Raw genomic sequence first — 14,865 nt, 5'->3', positions numbered from 1 at the left:
CTTCCCCGTAACATGTGTGAACGTGCCTGAAGGGAGGAGAATTGCTTCAACAGCATTTGTGTGATGCTGAGGGCACTCACTGACGAGTAAATCCCTCCTGCCTGGGGTGTTGAGGTACTGCAGGAATGACTACCTTGGCAAGGTTGCATATATGTATAATTTCGATACCCTTATTTGCTTTTATTCAGATCTTTGAGCTCTTTGGTGATTTATTTCATGGATGTTCAGTCAGCCAGAAAGCCAGCTTGCTGTGTGGATGTGCATGATAGGTAAATCAGCCCAAAAATCAGCGTGAAAGCAGCAGATGGTTGTTCGGTGGGATTGCTGCCCCAGCTCCTTCTAATCTGGAAACCTCAGTTTTATTTGTGGTTATTCTTTGAGTGACCCTGAACAGGGTTTGTTTCTCAATTTTAGCAGCTTCTGTGTTTTGTAGGTGTGATAACTGCTGCATGCAAATAATGCTGTAATTGTCATAAGGGTGTTAAAATGATCCTGAAGAAGATGGACCCACAAGTGGAGTGTCTTATAAGCACATGTGATGGCCAATAGAATCAACTTTGAGTCCTTTCTGGGTGTTGGATAAAAGCAGCACATGATCCTTCTTCTTTCCAGAGTTTCAGCCATCCAATTTTCTTTTCAAAGAGTAAAAACCCTCTTTTCTTGTTCACAATTGTTAGATTATAATAATGACACTTTGGACAGTGGCCATCCATATCTCACTTCTATGCATGTCTTTTAGTAGTAGCCATAAAATACATGTTATAGGAGAATAAACTTAGAAAGCCAGTGACTAAGTCATGTAATATTAGTGACTGATAATTCCTTGGCTGGTATGTGCGAGACAAAGTTTGTTGTCTTTTAATAATAGTATTTCCACGGGAAACTGAGTTTTTGTGGGTTCTTCCAAATCAGCTTTTTTATGTTTAACTCCACAACTGACTTTGACACCTGAATGAAACAGGTGTAGCCATTTTTTAATGATAGGAGCGTGGACCAAATTCCTGTTATTTCTGTTAATGGTTGCAGTTGTGCCTCTAAATAGGTCAGGAGAGCTGGATGTGCTGGAGTTGGAGGCACTGAGGGTGGGTGGAGCAAAAATGATAAACTGCCATAGTCAGAAAGGCTGTTTCCTAAAGACTTATCTCTGGCTGGCACAGAGGAGACAGGAAGGAAGGAGGGGCTGCAAAAGGAGAAGTTTTAGAAGGGAGAGATTCAGGGAGCAAAGAAAGGGGGAAGTGTAACACAGTGAAGACAAGATGTGCTGGGGGATATATGTCACAGATCATGGAATGCCAGGTTGGGAATGTTGTGGAATGCTGTGGCTTTCTCTGCTCCTTAAACCAGCAGCAGCACGAGGTCAGGATGCAGAAGCCTTTCCCTCCAAACCCTGTCAGTGGAGAGGACAGACAACACCCAGTGCACTGTGCAGCTCACTCTCTGTACAAATTAAAGTGCTTGGGGTGGTTTTATTAATAAATAGTAAGCTCATAATGAAGATTGTGGATTTTCTTAGAATCATGAAGAACATACTTCGCACTTACCTCTCCCTGTCTCTTGAAACAGAAGTAAAAAAATTCAAAAAACCCCCACAATTTGGTTTGTTGTGAGAAATGCTCTGACCCTCCATGACCAAGGAATGTCTTTTCTTTCCTCCTCTGTGCACACAGCCTGCATCTGTTTCCTTATGTTTTGTTAAGGACCCACTGCATGACTCCTTTTGGCCAGTTTTACTGTGATACAGCTTCCAGAAAATTAGTATCCCATTTAAATTTCCTTGCAAAAGGAGAAAACCCAGGATTTTTAAATGAAAACCTCCTTTTTCGAAGTCAGCTGATGGTGTGATAAAATCCATGTAGCTACACCAGGACACTGTGTTACATCAGAGGATTCTGTTCATTGTCTTGCACTTACATAATGAAATCACATTTTGTCCCAAATGGCATCACAGGCTTTTCATGTGTAAATATGTAAATATCCCTCCCCTAAAAAACACCTTTTCCTTGTGTAGCACAAGATAACTGTCCAGTAGCATAATTATATGTTAACCTCAGTTAGTTAAATCTAACAGTTCCCTGCAGTTCTGACTTCAGGGGCAAACCAGAAGTCAGACCATCAAGCGATCAAATCTTATCAAGTCATGATAAGAAAAGTAATTTTAAAACTCAGATAATTTTATTGTATTCAGAGGTGTTGTAGCAGTCTCTTCCTACACTTCACAAAAACTCACTTTGAGATGGAGATGTGGTTGCAGCCTTGTTATGCCTTTGCTATTTAAAATGACCTGGTGGCCCCTGTGGTGGTTTCAGTGTCACCAGTGGGGATCCCACAGCTCTGAGTTGCAATGCAGGTGAGCAGGAGCAGGTCAGCATCACCCTGGACAGTCTGGAAAGCTCTGGGAATAGATTTAACCAGTTGCTGGGTTTTGGTGGTTTTTTTTTTTCCCCTTGATTATGTGATGGTCAAAATATAAACTCTTTGAAAAGTATCTAAAAATAGCTTTAAACCACAAAATGGATACAGCTCTTTGGAAGCCAGTACATTAATAGGTAGGAAACTCTGAGTGTGCTGGTGTCTCTTGAGGCTTTCATTTCATAAACAAATCCAGTGACTTATTTGTGCCTCTGAGTAGCACACAGCATAATACTCATCAATTTATAATGGTCTGCAGTTCACTGTCTTTTAAGCAACATGATGAAGAGCCTGATAAAAATGCTACAGGAAAAAAAAGAATCTGACGAAAATAAGGAGGCAATTTTCTCAATTTCATGACCCACATGTGATGCTTTTTAGAGATGTTTTGATGAGAAGATCTGATGAAATTTGTATTTCTGTGTATGATGCTATTTGGGGTTATGTACATCAGGGTTTAAAATGATTCATGGATCTTTCCTCCCTTCCAGATGTACGACTGAATTATTTCAAGTGTGCCATGATGAAATATTATGAAATGTTGTTGCTGGGAGCAGGAAGCCTTTTTCTTTCTTTCCTTTATTTTTAATTAGACAAGGTTTATTTCATGACTGAAAGTTTTTAATCTTGTTAACTAAACCTGAAAAGCCTTAATAATGCATTCTAGGATTTATGGTGAGATACATGCTCTAGTCCAAGACATGTTAATTACCCTTAAGCAAAACAAGGGCATGCATATTTTCATTAAATTGTTTTAAATTCAACAGTAAAACCATTGGGAAGCAGCACCCAGTGTGTCTTGCTGTGAAGTTTTGCTTTTTCATTATGTATCCATGGTGGAGAATGATGCTGTTTGACTTCTAAAACAAAGCCCAGGCTGTACCCCATGATTTTGGGTAATTAGGGTTACACACATTTAGCAAAGCAGTGGAATTCCAGTGAACACAATGGGACTATTCCTTTGGGGAGGCCTGGCCTGTGGCTTGATTTCATACTTGTTGAAATGTTCCCGATGACTAAAACTGATTTTTCTCTTGACCTTAAGCCCACTAGTTTTATATTTTTATTTTTTAATCAGTTTATTGTCTTATATTTTTATTAAGAAGTTTATTGTCTTATGACACGTAAGTAATAGTCACAGGGGAGTTGTAAATGGAAAATTTCCTTTAAAACTACTGCTCCTCCTCAGGAAGAAAAAGCTGCTTTGGTTAAGGTCTGTATGTACAATAAGACCTGCAAGTTATTAGTTGGATTTCATATCCCAGGGGCACCGTGCAGTCAGAACAGTTGTGATTCAGGGGTTTTATTAGCATGAGTAATCCTGTGAACTCCACATGACCTGATGCACGAGCACTGGACAATGCTGAATCAAAGGATGGAGTGGTAGGGTGGAATTCCAGGTGGATTGCTGAGCAGAGTACCAGGCAGAGACTGAGTCTTGCAGTCCTTTTTAGAAGTTGTAGGTGGTGAAGGGCTGTGATAGCACCCAGATATTAATAAAAATGGGGTGTGTCACTGACTGGAAAGTTATTTCTTGTAAAAGCAAAGCAGTAGAAGTGGTGTTTGAGGAACTGGTGTTTGAGTCTCGGCTGTTAATGATATCACTGAGCTCCTTTTGTGCTCCTGTTACATTATCCAGCTTTCCTAGCAGACTGTGCCCCGATTCCTGAGCCTGCTCCTCCCGCTGTGTGCCCTCAGGGAACGCTGTCCTGATATCTGCAGACAGATTTCAAATTCTCAGGAATATTTGTCTTTGCTGCTGAAGGTCACTGGGTCCCTTCCCTTTCTGTTCTGTACCAAGAGGATTCATTTCACTTCTGAGAAATCTGCGGAGAGGACATGAGAGGACTTGCTGCTTCTGGACCAGAGTGAAATCTTCTCTGAGTATCTTGGAATCAGTGATTAATTTAAGCAAACAAAGGCTGTAGTACAAGTGCTTTTTTGTATACACCATCAGCAAACTTGCAGGTAGCTTGAGTTTCCGTTCCAGATCTGTGTATGACTGGTTTAAGCATTAAAATAAGTTAGGTGCTAATATACTTGGAAAAAACATGTATGCCGTGTTGGGTTTCATAAAGTTAGCTGGGAAAGTAATTTTTACAATCAAAAAATTACACTGAAAAGCTTAAAATACAGAGGTGGAAGAGTGTTTCCCAAAAAGCCAGAGTACCTGCTTCTGCAGAGTAATGGGCTGTTCATCCAAGGTTGTGGGTCTGCAGGTGAGTGGACCAGCTGGAAAAGCCTGGGATGAAGTGTTTTGTGTTTGGCCTTGCTAGCCAGCCATATGTACCAATTCAAGGAAAAGGAAAAAGCTCCAGCTTCTTAAAAACAACAGAAAAAAAACCCCAACAAACCAACAAAACAATGTCAATTTGCATGTGAGGGCTGCAGTGGGACTTGAGCATGCGCCTACTTTGGGCTCTAAAGGTTTCTTACTCAGGACAGTTGTTACCAGCTGAATTTATCTCAGAATTTCCTCCTTTGCATTGTCTTCCAGATATTGGAGAGACTGAAATGATGGAAGGGGACTCTGTGCTAGTCATTCTTGGGAAAAGAACTCTGGTGTCAATTTATTCCCCTCTAAATACTCGTCTAAAAATGGGTGCATGAGCTGTGTCACGTTGCTCCTCCTCTGAGTGGAATCTGCTGCTGGTCCACCCTGCTTCCTGTAGTTTGTTTTTCTGCACGAAGTGGAAAACTTTGTCCTTGTTTTGGGAAGTACCCTGGTGTAGTTAGGAACTAAAATTAATGTTGTGTATTTCTGTCCACATTTCAGACAGGCCTTTGGTGCCGCGAGACGCGTTTCAAGCTGTGTTTACAGGCCACACACTTGCACTTCATGGGGATGCTTGGAGGGTGTGGGAGCTGTGCTTGGGTGGATTGGATGTGCTGGGAGATGAGGGAACTAAGGATGCTGGGCAGGCTGCTGGTTGACAAAGAGGGAATTATCTTAACTCTTCTGCTACTGCGCTTTGAAAAGACACCTCATTAGCAGTTACAGAATTTGGAGTTCTCAAGTTTATCTTATTCATGGATATAATTTTAGATCCATGGGTTATTTGGAAATGTGGATAGTTCAGCCCCTCTTAAAGGCACTTCCAGTTATGTTTTGTTCTTTCCTTTATATTCGGGTCAGGGTGTTTTCTGTTGTTATTAATACAGCACCTGGAGATCGTAATTGGCAGCGAGAGAATCCTTGTGCAAAAGCAGTAATTCATGCTTTTGAAATGTGAGGCTTTCCTAGGATTGAGGAAACTGTTGGAAAACCCTGTGTGTTTGCTCTGGTAGTGTCACTTGTCACAGCATTATCCAGGGCCCAGTCTCTGAGCAGTCCTAGTGTATCATTCCTTGTTCGTAGGCAACAACATCCTGCTCTCTGCTTCCTGGCCTGGCTCTTCCCATACTCTCCACCATCATCTCCTGAAACTCTGTGATGATGCCCCAGCCCCTAAAAGCACCAGGTTATTGTACTATTTAGCATAAGGAAGGAGAATCCTTGAAACACTGTGGTGAGATGGCAGTGGGGCCAAAACTCTGGCAGCAAGTGCCCACTCCGTGGAGAGGGCTCGTTGTGGCTGGAGTATTCCAGAGCTTGGGTTTGAAGGGAGAGGAGAGCAGAAATACAGCAAACTGCTCCAAGCAGAATTGCTTCACTGCTTCAAGAACACCTTGTGGTTCTCAGAGCAGTTCTCCAGCGTTTCCCTCTTGCTGTGGGCACTGCTGGCCTGGGCAAACTGCAGCTGGCCAGGTGCATTTCCCATAAGGAATTTTAGAGTCATTTTGCATTCCTCTGCCTGTGGTGTTGCATTGCCACATAGATGTGTCCAACTGTGCTCTGTAATCTTCATTAGAGAATTTTTTTCTCCAGAGAATCTTTTAAATATTTTTCTCACCATCATCTCTGATGCTGCATTTGCTCTCAAGAATTCATCCTGTATTTCTACCCCTTTGCAGGATTTCAGAAATGGGGCACAAGTGGTTTTTCCTCCAAGGCAGGGATTTTTCACTGGTGGTTGTTGATTGGAGAGCTTTAATTTCTAGGCAGGCAGTTTGAGGGCTTGTCTGAACAAAATGCTGATCTCCCAAACCCTGAAAGTCTTGAGTCACTTGTCACTCCCCCAAATCACCACCAGTGTGATTAATGCTGTTTCCATTTGAGGTCTTCAGAATATGCAGAATCTCAAATGCTGCTTTAGAAGTATGAAGAGCAGAAATCAGGCTTCTAAGAGAAATTGTTTCTTGCTATGTTAATTCAGTAGTTTGGTAATGGAAAGAATTGCCCAAATTGACCTACCTTGAACTTGAGGTTTTCTACTAATGGCTCTTGACTCCCACAGTGCTCTGCATGTTTTAAACCATTTTTATTTCAGTTTTCACAAATCTAGAAGAGAGTTGTGCTATTGAGGATTTGTGACCTTGCCAGGTTACCTCGGAGGGGTGGGATGTGTGTCTGTTGTGTTTTACACTGTCCCATGGACAAATTGTGCACTTGGTGCTGTGATGTGGTTGTACAAAGGGTTCTCAGTGTTTGTCCCAAGGCACTGCCAGCACTGTGGGATCATATGGATCACTCTGTGATCGTGTTCAATCATCAGGACTCAAGTTACTCTTGATACACTTTCCATCCTAAGTTTTTCTGATAATCATTACTGGGAAATAACAGCTTCCTGCTGAGAAGATTTACTTGCCTCACCACATATGCCTGTCCCAAATGGAAAAGGACATTATTACTTGGGGCTGAGCTCTAAGTATTGACATTTAGCTTCCCATTTTAAATACCTTGAATATTAGAGCTGCACGGGCTTCATTAACGGCAGAGAAGTTCATTTGACTAGAGATGGATAAATTGCTTTCTCTGTCAGTTTGTTTTTATTGTTCTACAGCCAAATGGATTTTTCTGTTGGCTGAAGAATGCCAGACCTGAAATACTGCATTCTTTGCCCTGTCTGCAGGCCTGTAGTAAATACAGCACCTGTGGGTGAGGCCAGTCAGCTGAGAATGAATAATCATTTCATTCATTTGGCTTTTGTTTATACTTGAGATTTTTTTTTTTTTAAAACCAAGCACTGCAGAACCTTTTTCTGGTGCTCTTCAAGTAGCTGTTTAACAGCTCAATAGTATTGCCCTGCAATGAGAACAGCAGACAAAAATAACATTTTTTGGTAATGTTAGCTGTTAGCAGGAAGACTTCTGCTCATTTATTTTTTTCCTAATAAATGAGAAGATGAGTTACTGTGTTTGTCATTAAGTCAGGTGCCTATGAATTCAGATTTTGGCAATATAACTTTTGCAGTATGCTTAACTTGGAAGCATTTCTACTGTGGATGTAACCACATGATAACATTTTCTGTGAGTTCAAGCTGATTTCCAGCTCTCCCTGTATCCCACTGCTCTGAGAGGACAGCAGTGGATCTTTGGGAATGTTCCTACACCCATAGGAGTGGGTGACACCTGATTTCAGCTGATGAGTCTCACTGGTTGCCCTCCTTTTCCATCTTTTCATTCCTTATGCTCTCTCTGGTGGAATTCAACAATGTTTGACTTACTAATGCCCAGGACTTCCTCAAGAATCTCGTGTGTCATCAGGTAGAACATACAGACAGAAGTAATGGACTCAGCTTTGTCAGCTTACCATGGAATGGTTTGGGTTGGAAGGGACCTTAAAGACCATCTCATTCCACCCCCCTGCCATGGGCAGGGATGCCATTCACTAGATCAGGTTGCCCAGGGCCCCATCCAGCCTGGCCTTGGACACTTCCAGGGATGGGGCATCCACAGCTTCTCTGAGCTTTGTCCTTTTTATAGGCAATCTAAAAAGCGTGGTCTGAGAGGGAACTTCCACACTCTGCCTGTGCCCCTGCAAGGTAAACAGTCCTTATGAAAACCAAAGAACTTGGCATTTAACCCCTTTTCTTGTTTTTTTTTTTATCTTGCAATGATATGGAACGCAGGAAGTGCACATCCTCACCCAGAGAGGCACCATGAGCATTCCCAGCCAGTGCTCCTCTAACTGCACTTTCCAACGGGGCCTTGTAGTCACTAGTCTTTACTGGACGTGATATTTTTGTGTATAAATAAGGTACAAAACTTAAAATACTTTTTCTAAACCCTGCTATTTGTTTTCCTTTGCAGAATAAGAGAGTCGGGGGGCCGGGAGCACAGGACGATGCTGCTGAAAGGAATGTGAGCCACGGAGCATGTTTGGTGCCACAGTTACCCAGGTGGGCTCCTCTAATTGCACCTCTAATGAACCACAGGCTGTGGTGCTTGCTGCTCCATCAGTGATCCTGAGTCAAGAAGGCTCAGGCCAAAATTCTGCCCTGCTTTCCTAGTTCCATACAGATGGCACTTGCAGTCTGAGACCTAAAACCTTTTACTTGTGTCTTAATTTCATCCGATCGTTGGGTTGCAGCTGGTCTCTCTTTAGTTGTTACTCTGGTTTATATCATGAGGTAGCCTGAACATTTCATGTACAGAGAAGATGTGGTCTCAAGAGGTGAGGTGCTGAACTACATATGTGACAGTAGTTTTGAGACTTTGCTCCAGGTGACTCATCTACAGAACGTCTGCTGGGTTTCACAAGTCAAAAGCAGATGGGTAAAGGCTCCCATCACTGCTTTGCACACCAGTATTTAATGAACCAATATAGATTTTTCAGTATGTTTTGATAGGAAATGGGGAACTTTCTGATGTTTGGATGTTTCTTTTTTTTTATCTGCCATATATTTAAAATTTTGGGGATGGATACTGAAAATCTTCACTTAGATGCTCCTCAGTTCTGTGCTGTCTTAATGATATGCTTATGGTAAGGAAACATGTTCAGGAGGCAAAGATCTGTCTTATGTGGTGGAGTCTAGGATCCTTCAAAAGCAATTCCATGTCCTGGAAGCGATCACAGTCCAGCACCACTGGCTGTCTTGCAGCTCTGAGTAAATAAATAGAGAAATAACAATTATATGGCTGCAAAGTGTTGCTGTGGAATAGCAGCTAACTTTTCTACTAGCACCAGCTGGCAAGTGGGAGTGAAAAAACAAAGCAAACAGCTCAGAAAAGTAGGAGGAACAACAGTTCTAGCCTAAAAACTGACACATTGGGAGCCCAGCATGAAGAATAACAAACTCCTGTCACAGGATGTTTTGCATAGCAACAGGACTCTTGTCTTCAAGTGGACTTTAGTGTAACTGCAGCACTTGCTTCCTGTGTGAGATAAAGACCTGTTGTGCTGTGAATGCATTGTAATCTCTATATCTAAATGGGACTAATAATTAAAAAGAATTAGCTGAAGGAAGCGATAGTGGAGCCTATTGCTCCTGAAAGTGTTTCCTCTTATTTTGCCGTCAGAGAAGTGAGAACAGAGACTTGTGGAAAGGAAGGAGATGAAAGATGAACTTTCTCCCCAGGTGCTGAATGCTGCCTGCAAACTGCTTTGTCCATGAGGGAAGGAACTGAGTGGGAACTGAGAGCACGGAGGAGTCCATAACACACTTCAAACATGCGCAAAGGGGTGCCAAAGGACCCAGAAATAGCTGACCTGTTCTACAAGGATGACCCGGAGGAAATATTCGTGGGTTTGCACGAAATCGGACATGGAAGTTTTGGAGCAGTTTACTTTGTGAGTATGGTTGTCTCCTTTTTGGGAAACAAGAGTCATTTTAAGTGACGTTTTGGAGATTTTCGGCATTTGTAGAAATTAGCATCCTTTGAGCTTCTTAGTGCTTTGTGTGTGTTAACTTTCTGATAACACATCTCAAAATAAGTGCTTCCAGAGCACTCCTGAGCTCTTTACAGTAGCTCTTTCTACTAACACTTCACTATAGTCTTATTAGAGCACCCAACCATACAGGTCAAGTATATGGTGTTTTGTGCTGTTTGAAAATTGAATTTAAACAGTTGGAAATTAATTTGCCAGACCTGGAGTTTCAAGATACTCTAGTTGGAGTTCATATGCCTGTAAATCACTGCAAATTAATAGCTCTAATGTCTTCAATAGGAAATTCTTACATGACAAGAGCAAAGAGAAAGTCCTAAGAGGAATGGGAATTCAAGTGGGAATAATTTATGGCATTAATTGATACAGTCAAGAGAATTTAATTCAGGAAGTGAGAAGAGTAGTGCTTTTACAGTTGGTATCAAACAAAGTCAAATCCAAAATACTGGGTTTGGAAATCATTTGTAATCCAGTTGCCATCAGTGAAACTAAAATTGAATCAGTATAAAAAGTCAGTCAAAGACAAATTAAAGCTGCTTGGTAGCTTGATCAGCCACTCAGAAGATCAGATTCACTGGAATTGGGGTTTCTGAATACCAGACATTATTAAAGTATTCACATAAGATCTGTTACACCTGTAACTCCATAGGCTGGGAATACCTGACATGAATTATTTTAAGCACTCCAATTCACTGTCTGGAGCTGTGTAAAGTGATGGAAGTGTTGCTAGAACAGGACAGGAGCTCGAAATGTTGTGTCAGATGAGCAGTGCATGTGTGTTTTGAGGGATAATGATATAATTCCTCAAGGTATAATCTACAAATATTGCCAAAACTGCTTGAGCAAGTGGCTGTTTGTCAAGTGTGCTCGTACAGCCCTGTCAGTTGGTTCAGCCAGGAGGATCCCAAGCACTTGGTACAGCCAGAACTTTTACCCACAGCTCTGGCAACATGGCATTGTGTGACAAATTCCAGCTGGAATGAGAGATACCACGGTCAGGTGAAGATACTTGGAATTAATGTGACAGAAATACAGCATTAATACATCTGTCTGAGTCAAATACTCTTGATCTTTTCTGTGCTGAATCAGGAGGGCGAGTGGTTGGGAAGGGTTTTGCCTTATCCACAGTTCCTTGTTTTCAGCTTTCTCTCTCTCATTTGAGGAGTGTGTGCTGTGAGCAGTCTGTGTCACCTCCCTTCAGTAATTCCTGTGCTCTGTTGGCTCACCCAACATCACTTTTCTTTGAAGTCACTGCAGGCATCACGAAAGGTCTTTGGTTAATACGTTACTTGAAAGCAGTTTGAAAGGAGGATTTACCACATTTAGCTCCTATTATAGTTTAAGCTTTTAACTGTCACTAATTTTTTTTGTCCCAAAAATGGTTGGAGGTACAGAGATTTCAACAACTCTTTTAAGAGCAAAAGCTTGAAGTTTTCTGTCCTTAACATGCAGAAATGAGGGCAGTGCCAGTGCAGGCAAGGAGAAATCTTTCCAAAACTGAATTTTCAGTCTCCATCCCTGCATCATACAGGCTGCAGAAAAGTACAATTTTGAGTCAGTACAGAATTTTGATGTCACTACTACATAATGTACCTGGCAAAACTGAGATCTGGTGCAGTGAAAGGGAGGTTGCTTTTATGATTGAAAAAATTCCAGAATGAATCATCTTCTTGAAACTGGGAACTGAAATAGCCATTGAAGAGTGTCAGTGTTGTATGGAGGTTTTGGATGAAATCACAGAGATTTTGGTACACCTCTCTATTTGTCTCCTTGGAAAACATTTTTCCAAAGGTGTATCTAAAACTGGTTTTGCTGCAGTTGCAATAAAACTGTGTTTTGCATGTTTGCTTGGTTTGTGTATCAGTACAGAGGTAACAAGTGCAGTAACTCTGAGAGGGGAACAGCAGGTGTGGAGAGATAAAGTCAGGGAAAAGTATCCTAATAGTTGTCTGGTAAATCTTATCACAAGGAAGACATCTCTGAGATGTAGGAACTTGTAAGGTTATGATAGAGGAGGAAAAAAGCCTGTGTTTGCCACAGGCACAGCTCACTCCATGGGGAGGAAAAAAAATGAAGCTTTTTTCAATCTATTTCTTTCCCTACTCCAGGCTACAAATTCCCACACTAATGAGGTGGTGGCAGTCAAGAAGATGTCCTATAGTGGAAAGCAAACGAATGAGGTAAGATGGATAAAGGCAATTTTTCCTGCAGAAGCTGTGGCAACCATAGTGTAAATCTGAGCAGTGAAATGAGCTGCAGGTTTGATTTGACCCCAGCAGAACAGCTTTTCATGCAGGAGCTGCTGCTCCCTTCCTTCCATGGGAAGCGTGGAGTTCTGTGGAGGGAAAATGAGTTTATGCAAATTTTGACAAATAGTTCAGTTTAAGGAAGTGAATGGGGATTCAAAATGCCTGTATGGGGGTTGTTGCAGAAATAATTTCAGTAATAATGCAGTAAGAGCACACTGGCCACTGGAGCCATAACCACAGCTCTCTGTAATGTATAACTCATGTGAAACACTCTTCAGGATCTATAATCTAAAACTGCAGAGACCTTGTATTGAGAAAATCAGTCTCGTTTCAACTGTTGCTTTTTAATTGTTCCTCTTATTTTTGCGTTGTGGTGCCATGAACTTGGGTCCACTGTTCCTTTGGACTGGTGCTTTGACATGCACTGCAGGGTGTGTTTGTTTGTTAAGAGCAAACAGGGATGTTTTAAACTCATTTTTTCCTCGCTTCCCTGTTGGTCTCCCAAATGTCAGTGGTTTTATGCTGCGTTACAGAAGGAGGTGAGCAGCTCATTGCCACACTCTGTAGCAATTCTGGTGTCTCGTGGGGCAGGTGGGTTTGTAACTAAGTTTGAGACCCACTGTGTAAAACAGTAGCATTTAAGTAAAATGTACTGCAGTTAAAATGAGGGGGAAAAATAATTTTTGCAATCCTCAAGCTGTTTAAATGTGTCTTGGGGATGTCTCAGTGCAGTGAGGATCCACACAGCTGATGTTCAGTTGTGCTTTTACAGCTCTGACTCTTACCATCTTCATATTGCACAGTAGTTTTATGGTCGCTTCTCAGACTGTCCTGATTGAGAGGACGTAGAGGATTAAGCAGACAAATGTATTTATACTTTTTGCCTTTTTATTTTCATTAGAAATGGCAGGATATCATCAAAGAAGTCAAGTTTCTGCAACAGCTGAAGCACCCCAACACCATAGAGTACAAGGGCTGTTACCTGAAAGAGCACACGGCATGGGTGAGTCAGTGATGGGCATTTAGGTCTGCATGGGCAGAGAATGCACAGCACAGCAGTCAAATACTCAGTGCAGGCAGTGTCTATACATGCAGCAGTACTCATCCCATGCTGCCTGCAGACCCTTTCACCTGAAGAATCTTCCAGGTAATCCACAGGAAATAAATACTTAAAATATTGTGAGAAATCCCTGCTTCTCTGAGGCAGGTCTCTGTGTTCATATGGATTAAACACTTACTAAGGAACATCCTCTACAGCTTCTACCCACAAATTTCTCAGTGTCTAAACCCTCTTCACAACCTTGAAAGATGTCTTGACGTTGCTGAAGTGTTTGCAGGATCTTATTTTGTTCACCATTGGTTGCATTTCTTGCAACTTCAGGTTTTATTTGTGTCTGTGGCTGTTTCTCAGCCATTCGAGCAGGAACTGTGTGTGGGGAAGTGTCTGCCCCTGTTACTTCCAGAATCATAAAATCACAGAATGGTTTGGGTTGGAAGGGACCTTAAGGATCATCTTGTTCCAATCCCCTGCCATGGGCAGGGACACCTTCCAGGAGCAACATTATTATTGATTATTCAAGGAAAAGGCACAGAATAAAGGGCAAGAACTAACTTGCAACACTGTCCTTCCATGTCTCAAAGTCTGATTTGAATTTCCTACTTGAATAGCTGTAGAGCAATACTGGTTTTGTGGTGAAACAGTACTAAAATAAAGTCAGATTTTGCATCTTCTGATGGAAAAGTAACAAATGCTAGCTATTACTTGGGTAAATATTTTATTTTTTTTTTTAACCAGGGCATTAAAGTTACCATGTGACTTAAATTTTCTGTGTGCAGCCCTTCCTTAGTTGTAAAGACATTTTTATAGTTTCAAAACGCTTCAAAAAGTGCTTAAAGACCTGTTGTTTTTTTTTTTCCTCCAGTTGGTTATGGAGTACTGTTTAGGATCAGCTTCTGATTTGCTAGAGGGTAAGTTTTATATAGTTTTATATAGTCTTTGGTTTTCTTTCTGCTGGTGCCCCTACTGAGTATGGTGGGAGGCTGTTTTCTCACAGGCTGGGGTTTTGCAGATAGTAGAGGTGGTCTGTCTGTCCTGCTCCATTTTGTCCCTAGAATCTGGGACATCAAGGGTAAGCTGAGGCTTTCCCAGGAGGCCAGTGCTGTATGCATGTTTTTGTGTTGTAAAATGAAGGTATAAATGTGTATAGCTATGTTCCTGTAATTGGTGCCTTCTTGGCTGAAGCAGTCTGCCTGTTTTCTGAAAATCCATCATAAAATCCTGCAGAGATCACCTTTGTCCTTGCCTTGTAGTTTGTAGGAATAATTACAGATGGTTGAATAGAACGAGAGGCTGATGTGACCTCAAAACTAGAACAGCACCTGCAGAGAAATAGGGAATCTAAGCCAAAGTTTGCAAAAACTAGTCCTCCTTGTGGGCCAAGTCTTCTGTGTGTAAGATCACAGAATGGTTTGGGTTGGAAGGGACCTAAAGGTCATCCA

The 14,865-nt window shown here is 41.7% G+C and overlaps 1 protein-coding gene across 3 annotated transcripts in view; it reads left to right on the top strand.

Moving 5' to 3' along the window:
- The window catches only part of TAOK3 (TAO kinase 3), an 82,216-nt gene that overhangs the window by 25,949 nt on the left and 41,402 nt on the right, over nucleotides 1-14,865 (top strand). For all 3 annotated transcript variants that reach the window (XM_064674676.1, XM_064674677.1, XM_064674678.1), the window contains 5 exons: nucleotides 8,542-8,630; nucleotides 9,810-10,021; nucleotides 12,226-12,297; nucleotides 13,268-13,369; nucleotides 14,289-14,334. In XM_064674676.1, coding sequence (XP_064530746.1) covers nucleotides 9,902-10,021; nucleotides 12,226-12,297; nucleotides 13,268-13,369; nucleotides 14,289-14,334 — 340 coding nt within the window. In that variant the 5' untranslated portion in view covers nucleotides 8,542-8,630; nucleotides 9,810-9,901. The remainder of the gene's footprint in view (nucleotides 1-8,541; nucleotides 8,631-9,809; nucleotides 10,022-12,225; nucleotides 12,298-13,267; nucleotides 13,370-14,288; nucleotides 14,335-14,865) is intronic.

Source organism: Pseudopipra pipra, chromosome 18 (assembly GCF_036250125.1).
Source record: "Pseudopipra pipra isolate bDixPip1 chromosome 18, bDixPip1.hap1, whole genome shotgun sequence".
Classification (NCBI taxonomy): Eukaryota; Metazoa; Chordata; class Aves; order Passeriformes; family Pipridae; genus Pseudopipra; species Pseudopipra pipra.
The sequence above is the reverse complement of the archived record's forward strand: the minus strand, read 5'-3'. Positions and strand labels throughout refer to the sequence as shown.